The sequence below is a fragment of the Procambarus clarkii genome, chromosome 78 (genome assembly GCF_040958095.1).
Source record: "Procambarus clarkii isolate CNS0578487 chromosome 78, FALCON_Pclarkii_2.0, whole genome shotgun sequence".
Lineage (NCBI taxonomy): Eukaryota > Metazoa > Arthropoda > Malacostraca > Decapoda > Cambaridae > Procambarus > Procambarus clarkii.
In genome coordinates this window covers 26,256,873-26,282,975 of record NC_091227.1, presented here as the reverse complement: position 1 = coordinate 26,282,975, position 26,103 = coordinate 26,256,873, and the positions used below count along the sequence as shown (strand labels likewise).

The 26,103-nt window shown below is 40.2% G+C and overlaps 1 protein-coding gene across 1 annotated transcript; it reads left to right on the top strand.

The window, feature by feature from the left end:
• The first annotated feature begins 24,177 nt into the window (after positions 1–24,177).
• LOC138357538 (uncharacterized) lies at positions 24,178–24,714 on the top strand. Its single transcript, XM_069314406.1, has one exon. The coding sequence runs from the start codon at positions 24,178–24,180 to the stop codon at positions 24,712–24,714; it is 537 nt and encodes a 178-aa protein (XP_069170507.1).
• The last annotated feature ends 1,389 nt before the right edge of the window (positions 24,715–26,103 follow it).

The following is a 26,103-nucleotide window of genomic DNA, read 5'->3' as shown; positions in this document are numbered from 1 at the left end:
CTCCTCTTACAGCTGAACCCTGATGCAAGAGCATTAGTAAGAGGGATAGAAGCCCTAAATCAGAATATATATATATATATATATATATATATATATATATATATATATATATATATATATATATATATATATATATATATATATGCAAACAAGCCTGAATGGTCCCCAGGCATACATGCAACATGCTCACACCCCAGAAATGACTCGAACCCATACTGCCAGGAGCACTATGCAACTGGTGTACAGGGCACCTTATGCACTCGACCATCACGACCGGACAAAAGCAATGCATGTGCGTTGCTAAGCCAAAGCAACCTTCCCTGTCTCCCAGTCCTCCCCACCATTCCCCACTCCACCGTCCCCTCGTCCTCCGCACCAATCCCCATACCACCATCTCCTCTTCCTTCCCACCATGCCCCACTCCCCATGTCCCTTTGCCCTACCCACCATTCTCCATTCCCCCATCCCCTCGTCCCCACCATCCCAAACTCCCCCGTCCCCTCGTACTTCCCCACCATTACGCCCTCCATTGTCCCCTCGTCCTCCACATCATCTCTCACTTCCGTCCCCTCGTCATCCCCACCATTCCCCACTCCCTCGTCCGATGCCTTCCCAAATGGTCTCATGTTCACATCAGAAAATTGAGAACATCAAGTGATCTGATGTTCCCATCACTGAAATATAAGAAAAACAGTTAAAAAATGAAATGAAAATATGAAAAAATATAAAAATAAACTATTCTTACGAAATGAACTGTATGGTAAACAACACAGCTCAATTCCAATGCAATTCACACAAAATAATTAAATCAAAACGAAAATAAATCAAAATCTAGTAAAATTTAATTTACCAATGCAATCAGAAACATTGAAATTGAATTGTAACATCTTTAGTATGGCATGTGTGTTGCTCTTACATGAAACAGATGGCGCTGTTTTTCAAGAAAAGCATAGTTTTACCTGTCACAGGAGTGGCATCTGTGGGAAAATCCTAGCAAGGTTTAACTGTTTTTATTCTGTGAATATTCAATATTTACTTTATTTTTCTAATTACTTTAATATTATATTATTTTTCTTAGTAAGTTAGTTAGTTAGCAGTAAGTGGACTGTATATATTCTGATTCAGCTTGCTAGAACTTATCACACACAATTGGAGGGACAATTTGTAGCTTAAACCAGTTTGAGGTGGATCCTTCATAAACCACAAATTGTTTACCTAGTCTTTAATATATAAATTATAAATCATACCACATATGGTGGTCTAATCTACTATTATACTGCAGTAAAATAAATTTACAACTACTAATACTATGTCTACAGTATGAACACAAAAGAGCCTAACTGCTACTGTTGGTGGGGCTGTGCTAATTGTAGCATCAAATGGGGGTGTGGCCCTGTGCCTCTGAGTGCCACGTAATGGAGGCCTACAAGGCTTGATGTACAGCAGGTAACTATTCTTATAATTATATTGGGAGACAGCTTCCTGCTTCACTAACCCCCCCTCACAATTACCTGTTTGAGATGTAAGGAATTAATAATGGTTCCCTAAACATATAAATACAGGAATGACATGGAATATGTGTGTATGTAGAGCTGAGTAAACTCATTGAGTTTGGGGATTTAATCCCACGTCTTAACGATATTTCCTACAATAATAATGGGCAGTATTAAATGCAATAGAAATACCGAAAATTGTTCTTCCCTTTGTTCATGAGATATTCGGTTGGGCGGATCGTAGATGATCCTGTGTCGAAGCTCGGAGAAAGAACCTTTTGTCTTGTAAATTCGTCAGGGAGAGCTTTCTCACTGTTTACAAGTTGCTGTGTGTACGTGACGACGCTCAAGGGGAGATACGTCCTCAAGTGTTTGGTGCTTCTATTCATGTTTAAGGAATAGAGAGTTAAGGTATATTCCTGTTGTATTTAATTATATTCAGTCCTAGTGAACAATTTTTTATTAGATTTAAACACTAGACAGTTGTTTAAAAGAAATTAGAATTGATATAAATACGTGGCGTCGATGACGTCACGGAATCACTCATTCTCTTTTCCTTTATGGGGGTAACTTATGTTATTGTGTGTGTCGGATTTCCGACAGCATCTGTACTTTTACTTACGAAATGAATGGTATGGTAAACAACACAGCTCAATTCCAACACAATGTCACACAAAATAATTCACAAAAAAATTAAAATAAATTGAAATCTATGAAAATAAAATTTATCAATGCAACCGGAAACATTGAAATGGAATTCGTGACAAATATAGTATAGCGTGCATGTTGCTTTTATGTGCAACAGATAGCGCTGTTTTTCAAAAACGTATGTTTTTATCTGTCACTGTGGATAGCATCTATACAATAGGTATATAAAGCCACGCATCTATTCGAATGGAACGTTGTGTCAAAATTTCCAAGCAATCGGTGAAGAACTTTGGGGATACAGCATGTGTTGCTCTTACGTCCAACAGATGGCGCTGTTTTTCAAAAAAAGCATGTTTTTTTCTGTCACAGGTAAGGCATGTCAATAGTAGGTATATAAAAACATGCGCCAATTCGAATGCAACGTCGTATCAAAATTTCAAAGCAATCGGTAAAGAGGTTTCAGAGATTTCTCTCACATGAAAAACACAGTTTTTCAAAAATATCATGGTATTTCCTTCACAGATGGGACATCAATATAATATATATAGAAAAACCTGCTGGGATGCGAACATTTCCATTTTTATTTATATATATATATATATATATATATATATATATATATATATATATATATATATATATATATATAATATATATATATATATATATATATATATATATATATAAATATATATATATATATATATATATATATATATATAAATATATAGTTGTGCATTAATTGGGTGTTGACTTCTTGATGTGTAGTGCCTCGCAGACGTCGAGCCGCGATGTCTGCGAGGCTGACTATATATATATATATATATATATATATATATATATATATATATATGTCGTACCTAGTAGCCAGAACGCACTTCTCAGCCTACTATGCAAGGCCCGATTTGCCTAATAAGCCAAGTTTTCCTGAATTAATAAATTTTCGCTAATTTTTTTCTTAGGAAATGAAAAAGCTACCCATTTCATTATGTATGAGGTCAATTTTTTTTTATTGGAGTTAAAATTAACGTAGATATATGACCGAACCTAACCAACCCTACCTAACCTATCTTTATAGGTTAGGTTAGGTTAGGTAGCCGAAAAAGTTAGGTTAGGTTAGGTTAGGTAGGTTAGGTAGCCGAAAAACAATTAATTCAGGAAAACTTGGCTTATTAGGCAAATCGGGCCTTGCATAGTAGGCTGAGAAGTGCGTTCTGGCTACTAGGTACGACATATATATATATATATATATATATATATATATATATATATATATATATATATATATATATATATATATATATATATATATATATATATATATTATATATATATATATATATATATATATATATATATATATATATATATATATATATATATATATATATATATATATATATGTATATATATATATATATATAAATAAAAATGGAAATGTTCGCATCCCAGCAGGTTTTTCTATATAGGTTAGGTAGTGCATATATATATATATATATATATATATATATATATATATATATATATATATATATATATATATATATATATATTGTGACAATAATCTCCTTCAAGAGATTGAGCCTGCTCTTCCCTCCACAAACACGTCGTTGAAATTATATAAAACGACTATGGAAGACACGTCCAACAACAACAACAACACCAGCAAGGCTTGCCAGGGTGAGCAAAACGTATGCAGCCAGCCACCTGTTCGTACTCAAACCACCAAACTACATGTTGATCGCTACCGGCTCCGCTGATTGGTCGCCGGTCTGGCTGCACCTGCACTCGCCCCCCCATACTACTTGATGTCTGGGGTCGCACCAACCCCAGACTCAGAATGTTCAGTGCTCTCGTTGTCACCACTCCTCCCGGCTAGACGCTAGCGTGTACTGAGAGAAGTGGTGGCTTAAAGCCAATATTCCAACACCTCCCATTTACTTTGTATTGCACTTCTTGTTATTTTGCCTTAACGTAACTTTTCATTGTGTCATCTAATTATTCTTATTATTTTGATTGATTTATTATATGAATTTGTTTGTGCATTTTATTCATGTTTTGATTTAATTAACGTAATTAAAATTTCATTGTTAAAGTTTACTTGTGTTTTGTGTGTCTTCTCCTTACCTTACCACAGACGAAGTTCCAGTTTTTCTATTTTTTTATAACTATGTGACGAGGCCATACCCCTAGCCTTAAACAGCCGAACACCAACGCGTTACCGTCACAAGTTATATGGGGGCCTGTCCGGGAGTGGCAGCATAGCTCTGTTAGACTCACACACTCAAGCCATCCAACAGTATCCACAGCCTACCACCAGGAAGCAGCTCCTGCGCTTCCTTGGTCTTGCCTCTTACTACCGTAGGTTTGTGAGGAATTTCAGTACAGTCGCCACACCTCTAATTCTATTAACCAGTCCAAAGCAACGGTATAATTGGACCATACAGCAAACCGTTGCTTTTGAACAACTCAAATTCCTCCTCTGTTCTAACCCCATTCTCGCCTCTCCAGATATCACCAAGCCTTTCGTCCTTCATGTCGACGCCAGTGGTACCGGCGTTGGTGGTGTCCTGATGCAACAACGAGGCGAGGAGGTTCTACCTGTCAGCTACTACAGCTACAAACTGAAACCACACCAGAGGAACTACAGCACTATTGAAAAGGAGCTACTATCCATCGTCCTGAACCTCCAGCACTTCACTCCACACCTGAAAAGTGTTCGGTCCACCATCAACACGGACCACACCACCCTACACCACCTGCAGCACGCCCACTTCCCATCTCAACGTCTTCTACTATGGGCTTGCTACCTGCAGAAATTCAACCTGGAGACACGCTATACCAAGAGTCTGACAACATCTTAGCCCATGACCTCTCCAGAGTTTATGAAGTAGAAGCGACTCCATCCATTACTCCACCACATAACGACGTACTTCTTCCAGAACCGCAGGCTTCGGGGGAGAGTTGTGACAATAATCTCCTTCAAGAGATTGAGCCTGCTCTTCCCTCCACAAACACGTCGTTGAAATTATATAAAACGACTATGGAAGACACGTCCAACAACAACAACAACACCAGCAAGGCTTGCCAGGGTGAGCAAAACGTATGCAGCCAGCCACCTGTTCGTACTCAAACCACCAAACTACATGTTGATCGCTACCGGCTCCGCTGATTGGTCGCCGGTCTGGCTGCACCTGCACTCGCCCCCCCATACTACTTGATGTCTGGGGTCGCACCAACCCCAGACTCAGAATGTTCAGTGCTCTCGTTGTCACCACTCCTCCCGGCTAGACGCTAGCGTGTACTGAGAGAAGTGGTGGCTTAAAGCCAATATTCCAACACCTCCCATTTACTTTGTATTGCACTTCTTGTTATTTTGCCTTAACGTAACTTTTCATTGTGTCATCTAATTATTCTTATTATTTTGATTGATTTATTATATGAATTTGTTTGTGCATTTTATTCATGTTTTGATTTAATTAACGTAATTAAAATTTCATTGTTAAAGTTTACTTGTGTTTTGTGTGTCTTCTCCTTACCTTACCACAGACGAAGTTCCAGTTTTTCTATTTTTTTTATAACTATGTGACGAGGCCATACCCCTAGCCTTAAACAGCCGAACACCAACGCGTTACCGTCACAATATATATATATATATATATATATATATATATATATATATATTAGTATATTTTGGTAGCAGTCTTTCCTGTAGACATATATTATTAAATATGACCGAAAAAGTAAGATTAATATTTCTAACACGAATTTTCTCAATCTTTCGTACATTTCTTTTCACTGTTGGAGGTAAATCAAAAATCAATTCTCCAAAATTCATTTTTATTTCTAGTCTGACGCAACACGAGCGTGTTTTGTAAAACTTATTACATTTTCAAAGACTTTAGTTCACAAATACACAACTGAATAGAACTTACGCATCTCCGATTTTATATCTACATTTGAGTGAGGTGGAAGGGGTGATGTGGCATTAACACAAGACAGAACAACAGGGGGCATTAATAGGGTATTAATTTCATCAACACAAGACAGAACAAGAGGTGGTATTAATAGGGTATTAATTTCATCAACACAAGACAGAACACGAAACAATGGGTATTGAATAGAAGTGTTTGTAGAAAGCCTATTGGTCCATATTTCTTGATGCTTCTATATTGGAGCGGAGTCTTGAGGTGGGTAGAATATAGTTGTGCATTAATTGGCTGTTGATTGCTGGTGTTGACTTCTTGATGTGTAGTGCCTCGCAAACGTCAAGCCGCCTGCTATCGCTGTATCTATCGATGATTTCTGTGTTGTTTACTAGGATTTCTCTGGCGATGGTTTGGTTGTGGGAAGAGATTATATGTTCCTTAATGGAGCCCTGTTGCTTATGCATCGTTAAACGCCTAGAAAGAGATGTTGTTGTCTTGCCTATATACTGGGTTTTTTGGAGCTTACAGTCCCCAAGAGGGCATTTGAAGGCATAGACGACGTTAGTCTCTTTTAAAGCGTTCTGTTTTGTGTCTGGAGAGTTTCTCATGAGTAGGCTGGCCGTTTTTCTGGTTTTATAGTAAATCGTCAGTTGTATCCTCTGATTTCTGTCTGTAGGGATAACGTTTCTATTAACAATATCTTTCAGGACCCTTTCCTCCGTTTTATGAGCTGTGGAAAAGAAGTTCCTGTAAAATAGTCTAATAGGGGGTATAGGTGTTGTGTTAGTTGTCTCTTCAGAGGTTGCATGGCGTTTCACCTTAATTCTTATGATGTCTTTGACGAAACCATTGGAGAAGCCGTTGTTGACTAGGACCTGCCTTACCCTACGTCCTAGTCAACAACGGCTTCTCCAATGGTTTCGTCGAAGACATCATAAGAAGGAAAGTGAAACGCCATGCAACCTCTGAATAGACAACTAACACAACACCTATACCCCCTATTAGACTATTTTACAGGAACTTCTTTTCCACAGCTCATAAAACGGAGGAAAGGGTCCTGAAAGATATTGTTAATAGAAACGTTATCCCTACACACAGAAATCAGAGGATACAACTGACGATTTACTATAAAACTAGAAAAACGGCCAGCCTACTCATGAGAAACTCTCCAGACACAAAACAGAACGCTTTAAAAGAGACTAACGTCGTCTATGCCTTCAAATGCCCTCTTGGGGACTGTAAGCTCCAAAAAAACAAGTATATAGGCAAGACAACAACATCTCTTTCTAGGCGTTTAACGATGCATAAGCAACAGGGCTCCATTAAGGAACATATAATCTCTTCCCACAACCAAACCATCGCCAGAGAAATCCTAGTAAACAACACAGAAATCATCGATAGATACAGCGATAGCAGGCGGCTTGACGTTTGCGAGGCACTACACATCAAGAAGTCAACACCAGCAATCAACAGCCAATTAATGCACAACTATATTCTACCCACCTCAAGACTCCGCTCCAATATAGAAGCATCAAGAAATATGGGCCAATAGGCTTTCTACAAACACTTCTATTCAATACCCATTGTTTCGTGTTCTGTCTTGTGTTGATGAAATTAATACCCTATTAATGCCCCCTCTTGTTCTGTCTTGTGTTAATGCCACATCACCCCTTCCACCTCACTCAAATGTAGATATAAAATCGGAGATGCGTAAGTTCTATTCAGTTGTGTATTTGTGAACTAAAGTCTTTGAAAATGTAATAAGTTTTACGAAACGCGCTCGTGTCGCTTCAGACTAGAAATAAAAATGAATTTTGGAGAATTGATTTTTGATTTACCTCCAACAGTGAAAAGAAATGTACGAAAGATTGAGAAAATTCGTGTTAGAATTATTAATCTTACTTTTTCGGTCATATTTAATAATATATATATATATATATATATATATATATATATATATATATATATATATATATATATATATATATATATATATATATATATATATGCACTACCTAACCTAACCTAACCTATAGAGATAGGTTAGGTTAGGTTAGGTAGGGTTGGTTAGGTTCGGTCATATATCTACGTTAATTTTAACTCCAATAAAAATTTTTTTACCTCATACATAATGAAATGGGTAGCTTTATCATTTCGTAAGAAAAAAATCTGAGAAAATATATTAATTCAGGAAAACTTGGCTTATTAGGCAAATCAGGCCTTGCATAGTAGGCTGAGAAGTGTGTTCTGGCTACTAGGTACGACATATATATATATATATATATATATATATATATATATATATATATATACATATATATATATATATATATATATATATATATATATATATATATATATATATATATATATATATATATATATATATATATATATATATGTCGTACCTAGTAGCCAGAACTCACTTCTCAGCCTACAATGCAAGGCCCGATTTGCCTAATAAGCTAAGTTTTCCTGAATTAATATATTTTCTCTAATTTTTTTCTTATGAAATGATAAAGCTACCCATTTCATTATGTATGAGGTCAATTTTTTTTATTGGAGTTAAAATTAACGTAGTTATATGACTGAACCTAACCAACCCTTCCTAACCTAACCTAACCTATCTTTATAGGTTAGGTTTGGTTAGGTAGCCGAAAAAGTTAGGTTAGGTTAGGTTAGGTAGGTTAGGTAGTCGAAAAACAAATAATTCATGAAAACTTGGCTTATTAGGCAAATTTGGCCTTGCATAGTAGGCTGAGAAGTGCGTTCTGGCTACTAGGTACGACATATATATATATATATATATATATATATATATATATATATATATATATATATATATATATATATATATATATATATATATATATATATATATATATATATATATATATATATATATATATATATATATATTATTAAATATGACCGAAAAAGTAAGATTAATAATTCTAACACGAATTTTCTCAATCTTTCGTACATTTCTTTTCACTGTTGGTTGTAATTCAAAAATCAATTCTCCAAAATTCATTTATATTTCTAGTCTGACGCGACACTTGAGCGCGTTTCGTAAAACTTATTACATTTTCCAAGACTTTAGTATACACAACTGAATAGAACTTGCACATCTCCGATTTGTTTATATCTACATTTGAGTGAGGTGGATGGGGGTGAGGTGGTATTAATAGGGTATTAATTTCATCAACACAAGACACAACACGAAACAATGGGTATTGAATGGAAGTGATTGTAGAAAGCCTATTGGTCCATATTTCTTGATGCTTCTATATTGGAGCGGAGTCTTGAGGTGGGTAGAATATAGTTGTGCATTAATTGGCTGTTGATAGCTGGTGCTGACTTTTTAATGTGCAGTGCCTCGCAAACGTCAAGTTGTCTGCTATCGCTGTATCTATCGATGATTTCTGTGTTGTTTACTAGGATTTCTCTGGCGATGGTTGTGGGAAGAGATTATATGTTCCTTAATAGAGCCCTGTTGCTTGTGCATCGTTAAACGCCTAGAAAGAGAGTTTGTTGTCTTGCCTATATACTGGGTTTTTTTGGAGCTTACAATCCCCAAGAGGGCATTTGAAGCATAGACGACGTTGGTCTCTTTTAGAGCGTTCTGCTTTGTGTCTGGAGAGTTTCTCGTGAGTTGGCTGGCCGTTTCTCAGGTTTTATAGTAAATCGTCAGTTGTATCATCTGATTTTTGTCTGTAGGGATAACGTTTCTATTAACAATATCTTTCAGGACCCTTTCCTCCGTTTCATGAGCTGTGGAAAAGAAGTTCCTGTAAAATAATCTAATAGGGGGTATAGGTGTTGTGTTAGTTGTCTCTTCAGAGGTTGCATGGCGTTTCACTTTCCTTCTTATGATGTCTTCGACGAAACCATTGGAGAAGCCGTTGTTGACTAGGACCTGCCTTACCCTACAGAGTTCTTCGTCGACTTGCTTCCATTCTGAGCTGTGGCTGAGAGCACGGTCGACATATTCGTTAACAACACTCCTCGTGTACCTGTCTGGGCAGTCGCTGTTGGCATTTAGGCACATTCCTATGTTCGTTTCCTTAGTGTAGACTGCAGTGTGGAAACCTCCGCTCTTTTCCATGACTGTTACATCTAGAAAGGGCAGCTTCCCATCCTTTTCCATCTCGTAAGTGAAACGCAGCACGGAACTCTGCTCAAACGCCTCCTTTAGCTCCTGCAGATGTCTGACATCAGGTATCTGTGTAAAAATGTTGTCAACATACCTGCAGTATATGGCCGGTTTCAAGTTCATGTCAACTAAGACTTTTTGCTCGATGGTACCCATGTAGAAGTTTGCAAACAGGACACCTAGGGGAGAACCCATGGCGACCCCATCTACTTGCTTATACATGTGCCCATCTGGGCTCAAGAAGGGTGCCTCTTTAGTACAAGCTTGGAGTAGTTTCCTTAGAATATTCTCTGGTATGTCAAGAGGAGTACAGGCTGGATCACGATACACTCTGTCGGCTATCATCCCGATTGTCTCGTCCACAGGTACGTTTGTGAACAGTGATTCTACGTCCAACGAGGCTCTTATCCCTGTGGCCCGTGTGCCCCGCAGTAAGTCAACAAATTCTTTTGGAGACTTCAGGCTGAAGGCGTAAGGGACATAAGGAGTCAGCAGGCCGTTGAGTCGCTTCGCCAGTCTGTACGTGGGTGTGGGTATCTGGCTAATGATTGGCCGAAGTGGGTTTCCAGGCTTGTGTGTCTTGACATTCCCATACGCATATCCAGGTTTATATTCCCCAATAATCTTTGGCAGGTGGAGTCCGGATTTCTTGGCGTTCACAGTTTCAGTCAGTTTGTTGACCTTTGCTTTCAATTCGGCTGTAGTGTCCTTCGTTACTCTTTGGAATTTAGTTTGGTCAGAGAGTATGAGGTTCATTTTCGCCAGATATTCGTCTTTTTTAAGAATGACATATATTGGCGACTTGTCACCTCTCCTGACAACTATCTCCTTGTTCTCACGAAGGCTTTTAGCTGCCGCTTTGAGCTCGGGGGACAGTATGGTGCTTCTGTAATTGCCTCGATTCTTTCCTCCTTCCGCAATAAGTTCTGCTTGTAAGGTATCTTTGGTAGTGACCTTCTTTTGTGTCTCGAGGTCGAATATGTCGTCCAACAGAATTTCCAACTCCACTTTCCGGGCTATCTCACTCGGTCTGGACATAACGTGATAGTTTATGCCCAGATTTAGGAGAGTGACTTGGTCCTCAGTGAGGTTAATTCCTGCAAGGTTCAGGAAGCCATCTCTTGGTCGTGGAATTGCAATAGGTCCTCCATATAACGTTGTTAGTTTCTTGATAATCCTTGTTTCAGTGCTGAGGTGATGTCGGTCTGTGAGGATGTCGAGGTGTTGTTGGAAGCAAGTCGACGAAGAACTCTGTAGGGTAAGGCAGGTCCTAGTCAACAACGGTTTCTCCAATGATTTCGTCGAAGACATCATAAGAAGGAAAGTGAAACACCATGCAACCTCTGAAGAGACAACTAACACAACACCTATACCCCCTATTTGACTATTTTACAGGAACTTCTTTTCCACAGCTCATAAAACGGAGGAAAGGGTCCTGAAAGATAATGTTAATTGAAACGTTATCCCTACAGACAAAAATCAGAGGATACAACTGACGATTTACTATAAAACCAGAAAAACGGCCAGCCTACTCATGAGAAACTCTCCAGACACAAAGCAGAACGCTTTAAAAGAGACCAACGTCGTCTATGCCTTCAAATGCCCTCTTGGGGATTGTAAGCTCCAAAAAACCAGTATATAGGCAAGACAACAACATCTCTTTCTAGGCGTTTAACGATGCATAAGCAACAGGGCTCTATTAAGGAACATATAATCTCTTCCCACAACCAAACCATCGCCAGAGAAATCCTAGTAAACAACACAGAAATCATCGATAGATACAGCGATAGCAGACGGCTTGACGTTTGCGAGGCATTGCACATTAAAAAGTCAGCACCAGCTATCAACAGCCAATTAATGCACAACTATATTCTACCCACCTCAAGACTCCGCTCCAATATAGAAGCATCAAGAAATATGGACCAATAGGCTTTCTACAATCACTTCCATTCAATACCCATTGTTTCGTGTTCTATCTTGTGTTGATGAAATTAATACCCTATTAATACCACCTCACCCCATCCACCTAACTCAAATGTAGATATAAACAAATCGGAGATGTGTAAGTTCTATTCAGTTGTGTATACTAAAGTCTTTGAAAATGTAATAAGTTTTACGAAACCCGCTCAAGTGTCGCGTCAGACTAGAAATAAAAATGAATTTTGGAGAATTGATTTTTGAATTACCACCAACAGTGAAAAGAAATGTATGAAAGATTGAGAAAATTCGTGTTAGAATTATTAATCTTACTTTTTCGGTCTGTAACACAGGGAGGGGTGTTCTCTAATTATCTTTCCTTCTACTCCCCCTCTACCCGTATTCTTACTTTTTTAATCTCTACAAGGGACTCCAAAACTTTTACCAAAGCCAACTCCACGCCACGTTGTCCTAAGATGATTGACCGACTTAGGATTCTACAGCCCGTATGACGTGACCTAGGCTTTGAGCAAAACCCTAGAGTCGCCTCCGCCGCCACCACCAGACCAGTAACACAGAGCAATGATCGAGGTCTGGATCGATCATGCTAATTAATCAACCTTGGGGCTTGATCCCCACTATAACCGATGACCTTGAGAGTTCTTAAGTGTGGAATTAATTACACGGGAATGATGAATTCCGACTCGATGTTAGAATCGGCGCCCAATCCAACTCTGCCTCGTGTGGACCACGTGACCAGGACAAGTTCACATACTGTACATATAACAAATACATGGAAATAATAAAAATGCAAAATATTAACTAATTAATTTATTAAAAGAAACTAAAACAAAATCTAAATATGTTCACTCCCTGTCACTTTAACACTCCCTACTTGACCTGAATGGCAATGAGTTGACTATCCCTATAAATAACAATAGCAACTATACCTCTATGTTTTACCAACTAAAGATGTTGGGCTGGTCTTGGGGGAGAGGTAAGATGGTTGACCTCCCCCAGTTGATCTGGACTCCACACTGATCTCTCCTCGTCTGATCTACCCCAGACTAGAGCATTGTATTGTTCCGCATCGCTTACCCAGTTACTTAGCCAGGTTTAAGTTATAACAATTAACCTCTGTTTGTACTGAATTGATCCAGACTGGTTGAATTATTTTACTGAAATTAAATTACACAAGCATCTAACGGCAGAGCTGTTCCCGATCACCAAAATGGTTATTTGAACTTTGAGAAAATAGTAGACATCGTCAACTCTGATGACCTATAACCGCCAGGTCACTCCGCCTTACAACTTAGATCTGATTCGAGATGTCACTGATGGTGACTTAACTCAATAATTAGAATACTCTTGATATTGTACCTAGTAATATTATACAATACAATTTTAATACAAAATGAATAAAGGCTAATTTCTCTAACTTACTGAATACTATAGGATGATTCATTATACGCAGCTATGAACAAGGCGTCGATTATTTTCACCGCGAATTCCCCTGGGGTCAGGTCCCGGGTCACCACGCGGGCTCAGCTTCCCATTCTCTTTTGTCGATAAACCACTCTGGATAATTCTTACAACCAGCCTAGTTTGTTACAGGTCATATTTAATAATATATGTCTACAGGAAAGACTGCTACCAAAATATACTAATATTAAAACGCACGACCCAGCAGCAATGAATCAAGCCTTCACGATAAAATATCGCCAGGATCTGATTCGTGATCAGATATACAAGGCAGAGAATGAAATCAAAGACAACAAAACGCAACTACTTCATGCTACAAACGAGTGGAGAAATAGCAACATCGACGAAAGTATCCGTACCCGCATAGAACAACACCTCGACATCCTCACAGACCGACATCACCTCAGCACTGTAACAAGGATTATCAAGAAACTAACAACGTTATATGGAGGACCTATGGCAATTCCACGACCAAGAGATGGCTTCCTGATCCTTGCAGGAATTAACCTCACTGAGGACCAAGTCACTCTCCTAAATCTGGGCATAAACTGTCACGTTATGTCCAGACCGAGTGAGATGGCCCGGAAAGTGGAGTTGGAAATTCTGTTGGACGACATATTCGACCTCGAGACACAAAAGAAGGTCACTACCAAAGATACCTTACAAGCAGAACTTATTGCGGAAGGAGGAAAGAATCGAGGCAATTACAGAATCACCATACTGTCCCCCGAGCTCAAAGCGGCAGCTAAAAGCCTTCGTGAGAACAAGGAGATAGTTGTCAGGAGAGGTGACAAGTCGCCAATATATGTCATTCTTAAAAAAGACGAATATCTGGCGAAAATGAACCTCATACTCTCTGACCAAACTAAATTCCAAAGAGTAACGAAGGACACTACAGCCGAATTGAAAGCAAAGGTCAACAAACTGACTGAAACTGTGAACGCCAAGAAATCCGGACTCCACCTGCCAAAGATTATTGGGGAATATAAACCTGGATATGCGTATGGGAATGTCAAGACACACAAGCCTGGAAACCCACTTCGGCCAATCATTAGCCAGATACCCACACCCACGTACAGACTGGCGAAGCGACTCAACGGCCTGCTGACTCCTTATGTCCCTTACGCCTTCAGCCTGAAGTCTCCAAAAGAATTTGTTGACTTACTGCGGGGCACACGGGCCACAGGGATAAGAGCCTCGTTGGACGTAGAATCACTGTTCACAAACGTACCTGTGGACGAGACAATCGGGATGATAGCCGACAGAGTGTATCGTGATCCAACTTGTACTCCTCTTGACATACCAGAGAATATTCTAAGGAAACTACTCCAAGCTTGTACTAAAGAGGCACCCTTCTTGAGCCTGGATGGGCACATGTATAAGCAAGTAGATGGGGTCGCCATGGGTTCTCCCCTAGGTGTCCTGTTTGCAAACTTCTACATGGGTACCATCGAGCAAAATGTCTTAGTCGACATGAACTTGAAACCGGCCATATACTTCAGGTGTGTTGACGACATTTTTACACAGGTTCCTGATGTCAGACATCTGCAGGAGCTAAAGGAGGCGTTTGAGCAGAGTTCCGTGCTGCGTTTCACTTACGAGATGGAAAAGGATGGGAAGCTGCCCTTTCTAGATGTAACAGTCATGGAAAAGAGCGGAGGTTTCCACACTGCAGTCTACACTAAGGAAACGAACATAGGAATGTGCCTAAATGCCAACAGCGACTGCCCAGACAGGTACAAGAGGAGTGTTGTTAACGAATATGTCGACCGTGCTCTCAGCCACAGCTCAGAATGGAAGCAAGTCGACGAAGAACTCTGTAGGGTAAGGCAGGTCCTAGTCAACAACGGCTTCTCCAATGGTTTCGTCGAAGACATCATAAGAAGGAAAGTGAAAAGCCATGCAACCTCTGAAGAGACAACTAACACAACACCTATACCCCCTATTAGACTATTTTACAGGAACTTCTTTTCCACAGCTCATAAAACGGAGGAAAGGGTCCTGAAAGATATTGTTAATAGAAACGTTATTCCTACAGACAAAAATCTGAGGATACAACTGACGATTTACTATAAAACCAGAAAAATGGCCAGCCTACTCATGAGAAACTCTCCAGACATAAAGCAGAACGCTTTAAAAGAGACCAACGTCGTCTATGCCTTCAAATGCCCTCTTGGGGATTGTAAGCTCCAAAAAACCCAGTATATAGGCAAGACAACAACATCTCTTTCTAGGCGTTTAACGATGCATAAGCAACAGGGCTCTATTAAGGAACATATAATCTCTTCCCACAACCAAACCATCGCCAGAGGAATCCTAGTAAACAACACAGAAATCATCGATTGATACAGCGATAGCAGACGGCTTGACGTTTGCGAGGCACTGCACATTAAAAAGTCAGCACCAGCTATCAACAGCCAATTAATGCACAACTATATTCTACCCACCTCAAGACTCCGCTCCAATATAGGAGCATCAAGAAATATGGACCAATAGGCTTTCTACAATCACTTCCATTCAATACCCATTGTTTCGTGTTCTGTCTTGTGTTGATGAAATTAATACCCTATTAATACCACCTCACCCTATCCACCTCACTCAAATGTAGATATAAACAAATCGGAGATGTGTAAGTTCTATTCAGTTGTGTATACTAAAGTCTTTGAAAATGTAATAAGTTTTACGAAACGCGCTCAAGTGTCGCGTCAGACTAGAAATATAAATGAATTTTGGAGAATTGATTTTTGAATTACCACCAACAGTGAAAAGAAATGTACGAAAGATTGAGAAAATTCGTGTTAGAATTATTAATCTTACTTTATCGGTCATATTTAATAATATATGTCTACAGGAAAGACTGCTACCAAAATATACTAATATATATATTAGTATATTATTAAATATGACCGAAAAAGTAAGATTAATAATTCTAACACGAATTTTCTCAATCTATCGTACATTACGCTCCACTGTTGGAGGTAAATCAAAAATCAATTCTCCAAAATTCATTTTTATTTCTAGTCTGACGAGACACGGGCGCGTTTCGTAAAACTTATTACATTTTCAAAGACTTTAGTTCACAAATACACAACTGAATAGAACTTACGTATCTCCGATTTTATACCTACATTTGAGTGAGGTGGAAGGGGTGATGTGGCATTAACACAAGACAGAACAAAATGTGGTATTAATAGGGTATTAATTTCATCAACACAAGACAGAACAAGAATATTAATAGGGTATTAATTTCATCAACACAAGACAGAACACGAAACAATGGATATTGAATAGAAGTGTTTGTAGAAAGCCTATTGGTCCATATTTCTTGATGCTTCTATATTGGAGCGGAGTCTTGAGGTGGGTAGAATATAGTTGTGCAATAATTGGCTGTTGATTGCTGGTGTTGACTTCTTGATGAGCCTCGCAAACGTCAAGCCGCCTGCTATCGCTGTATCTATCCATGATTTCTGTGTTGTTTACTAGGATTTCTCTGGCGATGGTTTGGTTGTGGGAAGAGATTATATGTTCCTTAATGGAGCCCTGTTGCTTATGCATCGTTAAACGCCTAGAAAGAGATGTTGTTGTTTTGCCTATATACTGGGTTTTTTGGAGCTTACAGTCCCCAAGTGGGCATTTGAAGGCATAGACGACGTTAGTCTCTTTTAAAGCGTTCTGTTTTGTGTCTGGAGAGTTTCTCATGAGTAGGCTGGCCGTTTTTCTGGTTTTATAGTAAATCGTCAGTTGTATCCTCTGATTTTTGTCTGTAGGGATAACGTTTCTATTAACAATATCTTTCAGGACCCTTTCCTCCGTTTTATGAGCTGTGGAAAAGAAGTTCCTGTAAAATAGTCTAATAGGGGGTATAGGTGTTGTGTTAGTTGTCTCTTCAGAGGTTGCATGGCTTTTCACTTTCCTTCTTATGATGTCTTCGACGAAACCATTGGAGAAGCCGTTATTGACTAGAACCTGCCTTACCCTACAAAGTTCTTCGTCGACTTGCTTCCATTTTGAGCTGTAGCTGAGAGCACGGTCGACATATGCGTTAACAACACTCCTCTTGTCCCTGTCTGGGCAGTCGCTGTTGGCATTTAGGCACATTCCTATGTTTGTTTCCTTAGTGTAGAAAGGACACTAAGGAAAAAAACATAGGAATGTGCCTAAATGCCAACAGCGACTGCCCAGACAGGTACAAGAGGAGTGTTGTTAACGCATATGTCGACCGTGCTCTCAGCCACAGCTCAGAATGGAAGCAAGTCGACGAAGAACTCTGTAGGGTAAGGCAGGTCCTAGTCAATAACGGCTTCTCCAATGGTTTCGTCGAAGACATCATAAGAAGGAAAGTGAAAAGGCATGCAACCTCTGAAGAGACAACTAACACAACACCTATACCCCCTATTAGATTATTTTACAGGAACTTCTTTTCCACAGCTCATAAAACGGAGGAAAGGGTCCTGAAAGATATTGTTAATAGAAACGTTATCCCTACAGACAAAAATCAGAGGATACAACTGACGATTTACTATAAAACCAGAAAAACGGCCAGCCTACTCATGAGAAACTCTCCAGACACAAAACAGAACGCTTTAAAAGAGACTAACGTCGTCTATGCCTTCAAATGCCCACTTGGGGACTGTAAGCTCCAAAAAACCCAGTATATAGGCAAGACAACAACATCTCTTTCTAGGCGTTTAACGATGCATAAGCAACAGGGTTCCATTAAGGAACATATAATCTCTTCCCACAACCAAACCATCGCCAGAGAAATCCAAGTAAACAACACAGAATTCATCGATAGATACAGCGATAGCAGGCGGCTTGACGTTTGCGAGGCTCTACACATCAAGAAGTCAACACCAGCAATCAACAGCCAATTATTGCACAACTATATTCTACCCACCTCAAGACTCCGCTCCAATATAGAAGCATTAAGAAATATGGACCAATAGGCTTTCTACAAACACTTCTATTCAATATCCATTGTTTCGTGTTCTGTCTTGTGTTGATGAAATTAATACCCTATTAATACTCTTGTTCTGTCTTGTGTTGATGAAATTAATACCCTATTAATACCACATTTTGTTCTGTCTTGTGTTAATGCCACATCACCCCTTCCACCTCACTCAAATGTAGATATAAAATCGGAGATACGTAAGTTCTATTCAGTTGTGTATTTGTGAACTAAAGTCTTTGAAAATGTAATAAGTTTTACGAAACGCGCCCGTGTCGCGTCAGACTAGAAATAAAAATGAATTTTGGAGAATTGATTTTTGATTTACCTCCAACAGTGAAGCGTAATGTACGAAAGATTGAGAAAATTCGTGTTAGAGTTATTAATCTTACTCTTTCGGTCATATTTAATAATATATGTTTACAGGAAAGACTGCTACCAAAATATACTAATATATATATATATATATATATATATATATATATATATATATATATATATATATATATATATATATATATATATATAAATATATATATGTCGTACCTAGCAGCCAGAACGCACTTCTCGGCCTACTATGCAAGTTCCGATTTGCCTAATAAGCCAAGTTTTCCTGAATTAATATATTTTCTCAAATTTTTTTCTTATGAAATGATAAAGCTACCCATTTCATTACGTATGAGGTCAATTTTTTTTTATTGCAGTTAAAATTAACGTTGATATATGACCGAGCCTATCCAACCCTACCTAACCTAACCTAACCTATCTTTATAGGTTAGGTAGCCGAAAAAGTTAGGTTAGGTTAAGTTAGGTAGGTTAGGTAGTTGAAAAATAATTAATTCATGAAAACTTGGCTTATTAAGCAAATCGGGCCTTGCATAGTAGGCCGAGAAGTGCGTTCTGGCTACTAGGTACGACATATATATATATATATATATATATATATATATATATATATATATATATATATATATATATATATATATATATATATATATATATATATATATATATATATATGTGTGTGTGTATATCACGAAAATAAACACGTGATTAAGAATGTGACAATGTCAATGACAATTTTTTCCTCCGTGGTCTGACATTGTCATATATATATATATATATATATATATATATATATATATATATATATATATATATATATATATATATATATATATATATATATATATATATATATATATATATATATAGGGGGGTATCACCTCTGGTGCAATTATAGGAACCCACAGCCTCAGAGAAGGGAACACAGAGCATTCAGAGAATAACTTGCCATTTAACTCTGAATATGTATGAGTGTTCGCTTCTCTACCACCCCCCCTTTTTTATGGTGTACACTTTATTATGCAAGGTTATACAGTCACATATCTGATTTTATACAAAAAATGTACATTAAGAGGACACAAGAAAAAGTTCGCTTCCTAGAGGCTGTAGATTTCCTCGAACTCCTCCAACGCCGAGCAGGAACCGAGGATGCAGCGAGCATTCCCCCTCTGGATCGCGACACTGAGCCGCTGAAACAGAAAACTTGCCGCTCTAGGGTCTCTTGTAGTGTCAATGAGCTTGGAACCAAGATCCTTAAGAAACCTTCTTGCACTCTCTCCCCATGGGCCTAGGGTCTCAAACCCTATTGGAACGAAGTTGTACTTATTATCTAATTGCCTGTACTTGACTGACTTGTTTTTCTCTGTGTGTCGCTGCGGCTCCTGCTTGGCCGGCAGAGAGGTTGATGTATGTAGTTGCCAGGGTGGATACGCAAGTATAGTCCTATGCCAATTGTTTGCCACCCTTCCATGGGCGCAGTGTGATTCCGTCTGGTCGGCCGGCAAAGCTAACAGAGTCACGGTTCAGTAGGTTGCGGGGCTCTCTCTCCGCTGGACACTGAGCAGAAGCAAGGCTTCTTTTAATGATGTCATTGACTTCGCCGTGTCTAGTGTGCCAACCACCAGATTTTCCACAGTGCAGGCCATGCAATCCATATTCATCAGCATCTGCCTTGCCGCAAATACACCTATGAACAGTGTGGATAGGGGCACCAAGGCGGAGAACGACTGCAATACGGAGCTCCTGCGGATCAAGACGTGTGCCTGTCGCAGACATAGGGCCTGCCAAAAAAAAGTCCCCTTTATGGGGAGCCTGCACAGCTGTGAGGCGTACACGATCACTAGGGGTTGTTGCTGCCTCCAGGAAAGCTGTGCAATGGGGCTGTCCCAACTGGATTGTTTCTTGGTTTTCGGCATGGCTGGTCTGAGTGCTGGGTCTGCCATTGTACCCAATTTCGTGTCGCATTCTGTGTAGTGGGGGTCCTGTAGCCCCGCTACATCACTCAGGTGGTCACGTAGAATTTCCTTAACCAGGTCATCTGATGCTGAGGAGGAAGACAGGAAGGCTGGGACAGCAATTTGGGTAGCGGTGCGGACACCCAAGCCACCGAGCCTGACAGGAAGAGTGGCTTGTTTCCACTGGCATTCGTTGAGGGAGAGGTTAACAACTTTTTCCAGCATGGTCTTCAGTAAGAGGTCATACTCTTCAAGCTTTCGTTTGTCGTAAGATGGGGCGCACCTCAGAAAGTAGGTTAGCCTCGGAAGGGATAGGCATTTGGTGAAGAGTTATAAAGCATCGTGGGCATCGATGTCACGTATTCTGTCCTCCATCCTCCTAAGGTCTGCGATTTTCTTGTCAAGGATCTCCTCAATGGCGTTAGACCCGAGGGGGGTTCCAAGGACGGTGTTGTTCTCGGCCCTAATGACATGGGCTCCAGGCAAGGCAGACCTTATTCTAGCTACGATGTCTGGGTTGGAGGAGACTACTTCACACTTGGAAGGGTTCAGGAAGACACCCAGACTTACTTCTTGCTCCCTTATTTTCCTGATATCTGCCAAGAGGTGGTCCACGGTGCCAGCTATAGTGCTATCATCCAAAAACCAGGTGTTGAACTCGCTGGACAAGCTTTCGGTGATTTCTTTTAAGACTAAGCAGAAAAGAAGGGGAGCAAGAGGATCACCTTGCTGAACACCTTCACATGATCTGATTTCATATTCACCAAAGAGCAGTTTTGACTCACCACTGTAGCACGATAGTATGAACGGGTAGAGGGGCCGGAAATGACGATGTACAACACAAAGTACTGCATCTCTTCTGACCATGTTGAAGGCATTCTTAAAGTCTAGTTTGAGCAGGGCCTTTTCATCAGAAATGTTGGTGATGTATGCTCGTGCTGCATGGGCAGCCGCTTCACAGCCTTGGGGGATTCCAAATCCTAGCTGGATTGGTTTCAGCAATTCAGCCGCTTGCTGGCTGACAACCGTCGTAGCGGCCTTGGCAATCAGGCGTCGGAGAGTGTTGCCAACAGCGATTGGCCTGATTCCTTCGTCCTTCTTTTTGAGAGCACAAAGGGAGGCACCAAAAAAGAGAGGCCTGATGACCTCAGGTATCTCACCAGCCAGGCACATGTTGACGAACCTTGTGAGTTCCATAAGAAGATCTTGTGCAGCATCACCAACCGCAGGATTTAACATTTGCTTGATGTGTTGAGGTTTTAACCCTGTAAAGTCGCCTGCTGACACAGGGGAAAAAGTAAGGGCTGCTTTGTAGACCTCAGATTCACCAACAGTTAATGGGTCCGAAGTGATGTTGGCTGGTGGCGGAACGATGTTGTCGCCTTGAGGGGCTCTGGGTGGGTGCTTGCTTTGCAGGGCCCATGCCGTGGCTGAGTTTCGAGGAGCAATTTTCTCGTCACTGGTGAGGACTCTAATAGCACTTGCGGTATTTCCCTCTTCAATTTTCTTGGTGATTTGTGCTCTTATTTTGTACGTTTCCGTTATGTTGTTGTTGCCATTTCTGCGGTGAGTGTGTTTTGCTCGAAGAGGCAGGTGAACTAGGTTATCTCTCCTTGGGTATTCAATTATCGCCCTCAGGACCGAGGATGCAAGTGATTTGTCCCTCCTTGGAGGGACGGTGAGGCATACATTGCCAAACAAAAGGACATTATGCCACGCTTGAATATTTTCCGGAGCATCATTGACCCTTTTCAGAAGATTACAGAGTTTGGCTGCTGCATTTGGGCAGGCTGCTTTTGGGATGTGTGGTAATGTTCTAGCAGACGTCGCTATGATCGCTTGGGTGAGGTTTTCAGAAGAGATTAGGTTAATGGGAATCTCTTCTCTAACTGTCAATGGCAGCTGGCCATTGCTTCCCTTTGGAAGCTGGTGGGAACCACTGCATCTTACCTCGTTGACGGTGTGAAAGCGGATGACACCACCGTTGGAGTTTATGGCGGTGTTTTTGTTGCATACTCGGCAAAAACCTCTATTAGGAGTAGCTGTTGGTACCTCAAGGCTTGTGAAGTCCTGCCCGACCGCTGGGACCCCTTCCATTTCAACTCGGTTGGGAGAGTTAAACTGTGAATTGTTCTATAGAGGGGGGCAAACACATTTGGTCATGGCCAAGACACTACCAGCAACTGGGTGTGGAGGCATCAACTGGGTGTGGAGCCAGCAACTGGGTGTGGACCCAGCAACTGGGTGTGGAGGCATCAACTGGGTGTGGAGGCATCAACTGGGTGTGGAGGCATCAGCTGGGTGTGGAGCCAGCAGCTGGGTGTGGAGCCAGCAACTGGGTGTGGAGCCAGCATCTGGGTGTGGAGGCATCAACTGGGTGTGGAGCCAGCAACTGGGTGTAGAGCCAGAAAATGGGTGTGGAGCAAGCAACTGGGTGTGGAACCAGCAGCTGGGTGTGGAGCCAGCAACTAGGTGTGGAGGCATCAACTGGATGTAGAGTCCGCAACTTGGTGTGAAGGCCGCGGCTGGGTGTGGAGGACGGTGGGGCGAGGGTCAGCTCAGGTAATATCTTCAGCCATGTGCGATTTATACTTCTACCATAACTCTGTTGGAGATGAAGGAGAGCCGGAGGTCAATATGATTGCAAACAATGCACGAATTTGATTTGAATGTGACGTGTTGGGCGCGTCATTAATGCATACATCCCAGTGTCGGTCGTTCTCCAATAAATTCAGAGTTATGGTAGAAATATAAATTGCACATGGCTGAAGATATTATCCCTAGAATACGAAGGAAAATTCAAATATGACCATGGATTTCACAGCAGAAATCTACAACGAAACGTTTTGATAATGATTGAAGATTTGTGCTTAGAAATCGCGAACAAATTTCTAAATCAATTGGCAATGCCATCACCGAATCGATCTGCTGCTGCTTCGTTGGATGTAGAATTGCGTCGTGAACAAAATTAAAACACTAGTGATCTATTGTCGTATGTGCAATCAAATATTCCTAAGCTAATGCTCGAACGAAAAGGCATTTACAATCATATAATTCAAATTGTCAATAACGGATTTGGAGAAATCTTCTTAGATGCGCCAGGAGAAACTGTAAATCCTTCCTAATTAGATTGATTCTGGCAGCATTTAGATCCCAAAATGGCATAACCTTAGCTCTTGAGTCGTCCGGAATAGCTGCGACATTGTTACCAGGTGGAAATGTAACTGCCACTTTAGCTTAGAAATTGCCATTGAACATGCAAATCATTGAAACTCCCACGTGCAACATTTCGAAAGCATCCGGCATGGGAAAAGTATTGCAGAAATGTAAACTTATTGTTTGGGATGAATGCCCAATTACCCACAAAAAACCGCTCGAGGCTCTTGATCGATCAGTGCAAGATTTGCGTGGAAACATCAGACCATTTGGGAAATTGCTTGCAGGAGATTTCAGGCAAACCTTACCTGAAGTTCCTACATCGATACCAGCAAACGAAATAAATGCTAGCCTAAAATACTCTTCTTTGTGGCGCCACGTAAAGACGTTAAAATTAACTACAAATATGCGTGTCGAGCTGCAAAACGATGCATCAGCTAAGATATTCTCACATCAATTTCTGGAATTTGGGAACGGAAACGTGCCGGTTGATCTGACCTCAGGACGAATTTCATTGCCTCATCACTTCTTCAATTTAGTGAAGTCAAAAGAAGAATTTGTTGAAAAAGTATTTCCCAATATTCAAACCAATTATATGAATCACGATTGGCTGAATGAACGACCTCTTCTTACGGCCAAGAACAAAGACGTCTACGAATGGGTCAGTCAGGTGCAGTCACAGTGAGAGGTTGTGTTAGCTGGAGCTCCGATTCTAATAACATTATTATTGCAATAATGGAAGGATTAGTGAAGGATTTGGTGAGTCTGGTTGGAGCTCTGAGAGCAGAGATGGATTCCCTGTGGGAGGAGGTACGACGGCTGAGACTTCGGGAGGAAACGAAGGAGGAGGCCAGTGTTGACGGGACCTCATTAAGAAGGACTGATGGGACCAGTATTAAGAAGTCCTCGTCTTGGCAAGTTGTGAAAGACAGGGGTCTTAAGAAGACCTTGGCAAAACCGACAACTAATAGCCTACACCTAAGGACTTTTAACGCATTTGACGTATTAGAAGACGAGCGCTGTGTTGAACCTGTTGTTCAACGTGGTGGCAAAGACAAAGTAACGAGGAGCATTGAAGCGCAGGTCCCTCAAACGGCTCGAAAGGAAAAGGGAGAATCGAAGCGAATTTTGGTTGTGGGAGATTCCCAGGTGAGGTATTTAGACAGAACGTTTTGTGCCAGAGATAGGGGGAACAGATTAAGGGTTTGCTATCCGGGAGCTGGAATTGGTGATATTGTTGGAAACATGAATGATATTATGACGGGAAATGGAAACAAACCCATTATTTGTATTAGTGCAGGGGGTAATGATGTTGGACGAGTTAGGAGTGAGGAACTAATACAGAGATTCAGGACAGCCATTGAATTAGTTAGGAGCAAGGGAGGAATCCCGATCATATGTGGCATTCTTCCAAGAAAGGGAGTGGGAAATGAATGGATGTCAAGGGCACGTGGTGTCAATTGCCGGCTGGAAAGATATTACAAATCAAATGCAATATCTTTCATAGACAACTGGGAACACTTCTATGGAAGAAATGAAGTGTATGCTCGTGATGGGTGCATCTATTGAGAGCTGGGGTTGTTGCTGTTGCGAACTCATTGGAAGAAGTGGTTAGAGGTGTTTGTTTGGGTTTAAACTGTTAGTAGATAGAAGTATGGGAATTGATTTGGAGGAAGGAGATAATAAAAGTATGTGTTTGTGGGAGAAAGGAATTGGCAAAATGATCAGGGAAAGAGAAGGGCCTCAAAATAATAATTCACTTAGGGTATATTACACTAACAGTAGAAGTCTAAGAAATAAAATTAACGAATTAAATGCTCTTGTCTGCACAGAAAAAATAGATATTATTGCACTTACCGAAACGTGGATGAATGTAGAAAATAGAGAACTATTAGCTGAATATCAAATAAATGGATTTAAACTATTTCACACAGATAGATATATTAGACGAGGAGGAGGAGTAGCCATATATGTTAGGGACAATTTGAAATGTAGTCTCAAAGAGGGAATCAAAACTGAGCCACACACAGAAACTATTTGGATAGAATTATACGAAAAAGCAAATAATATTATA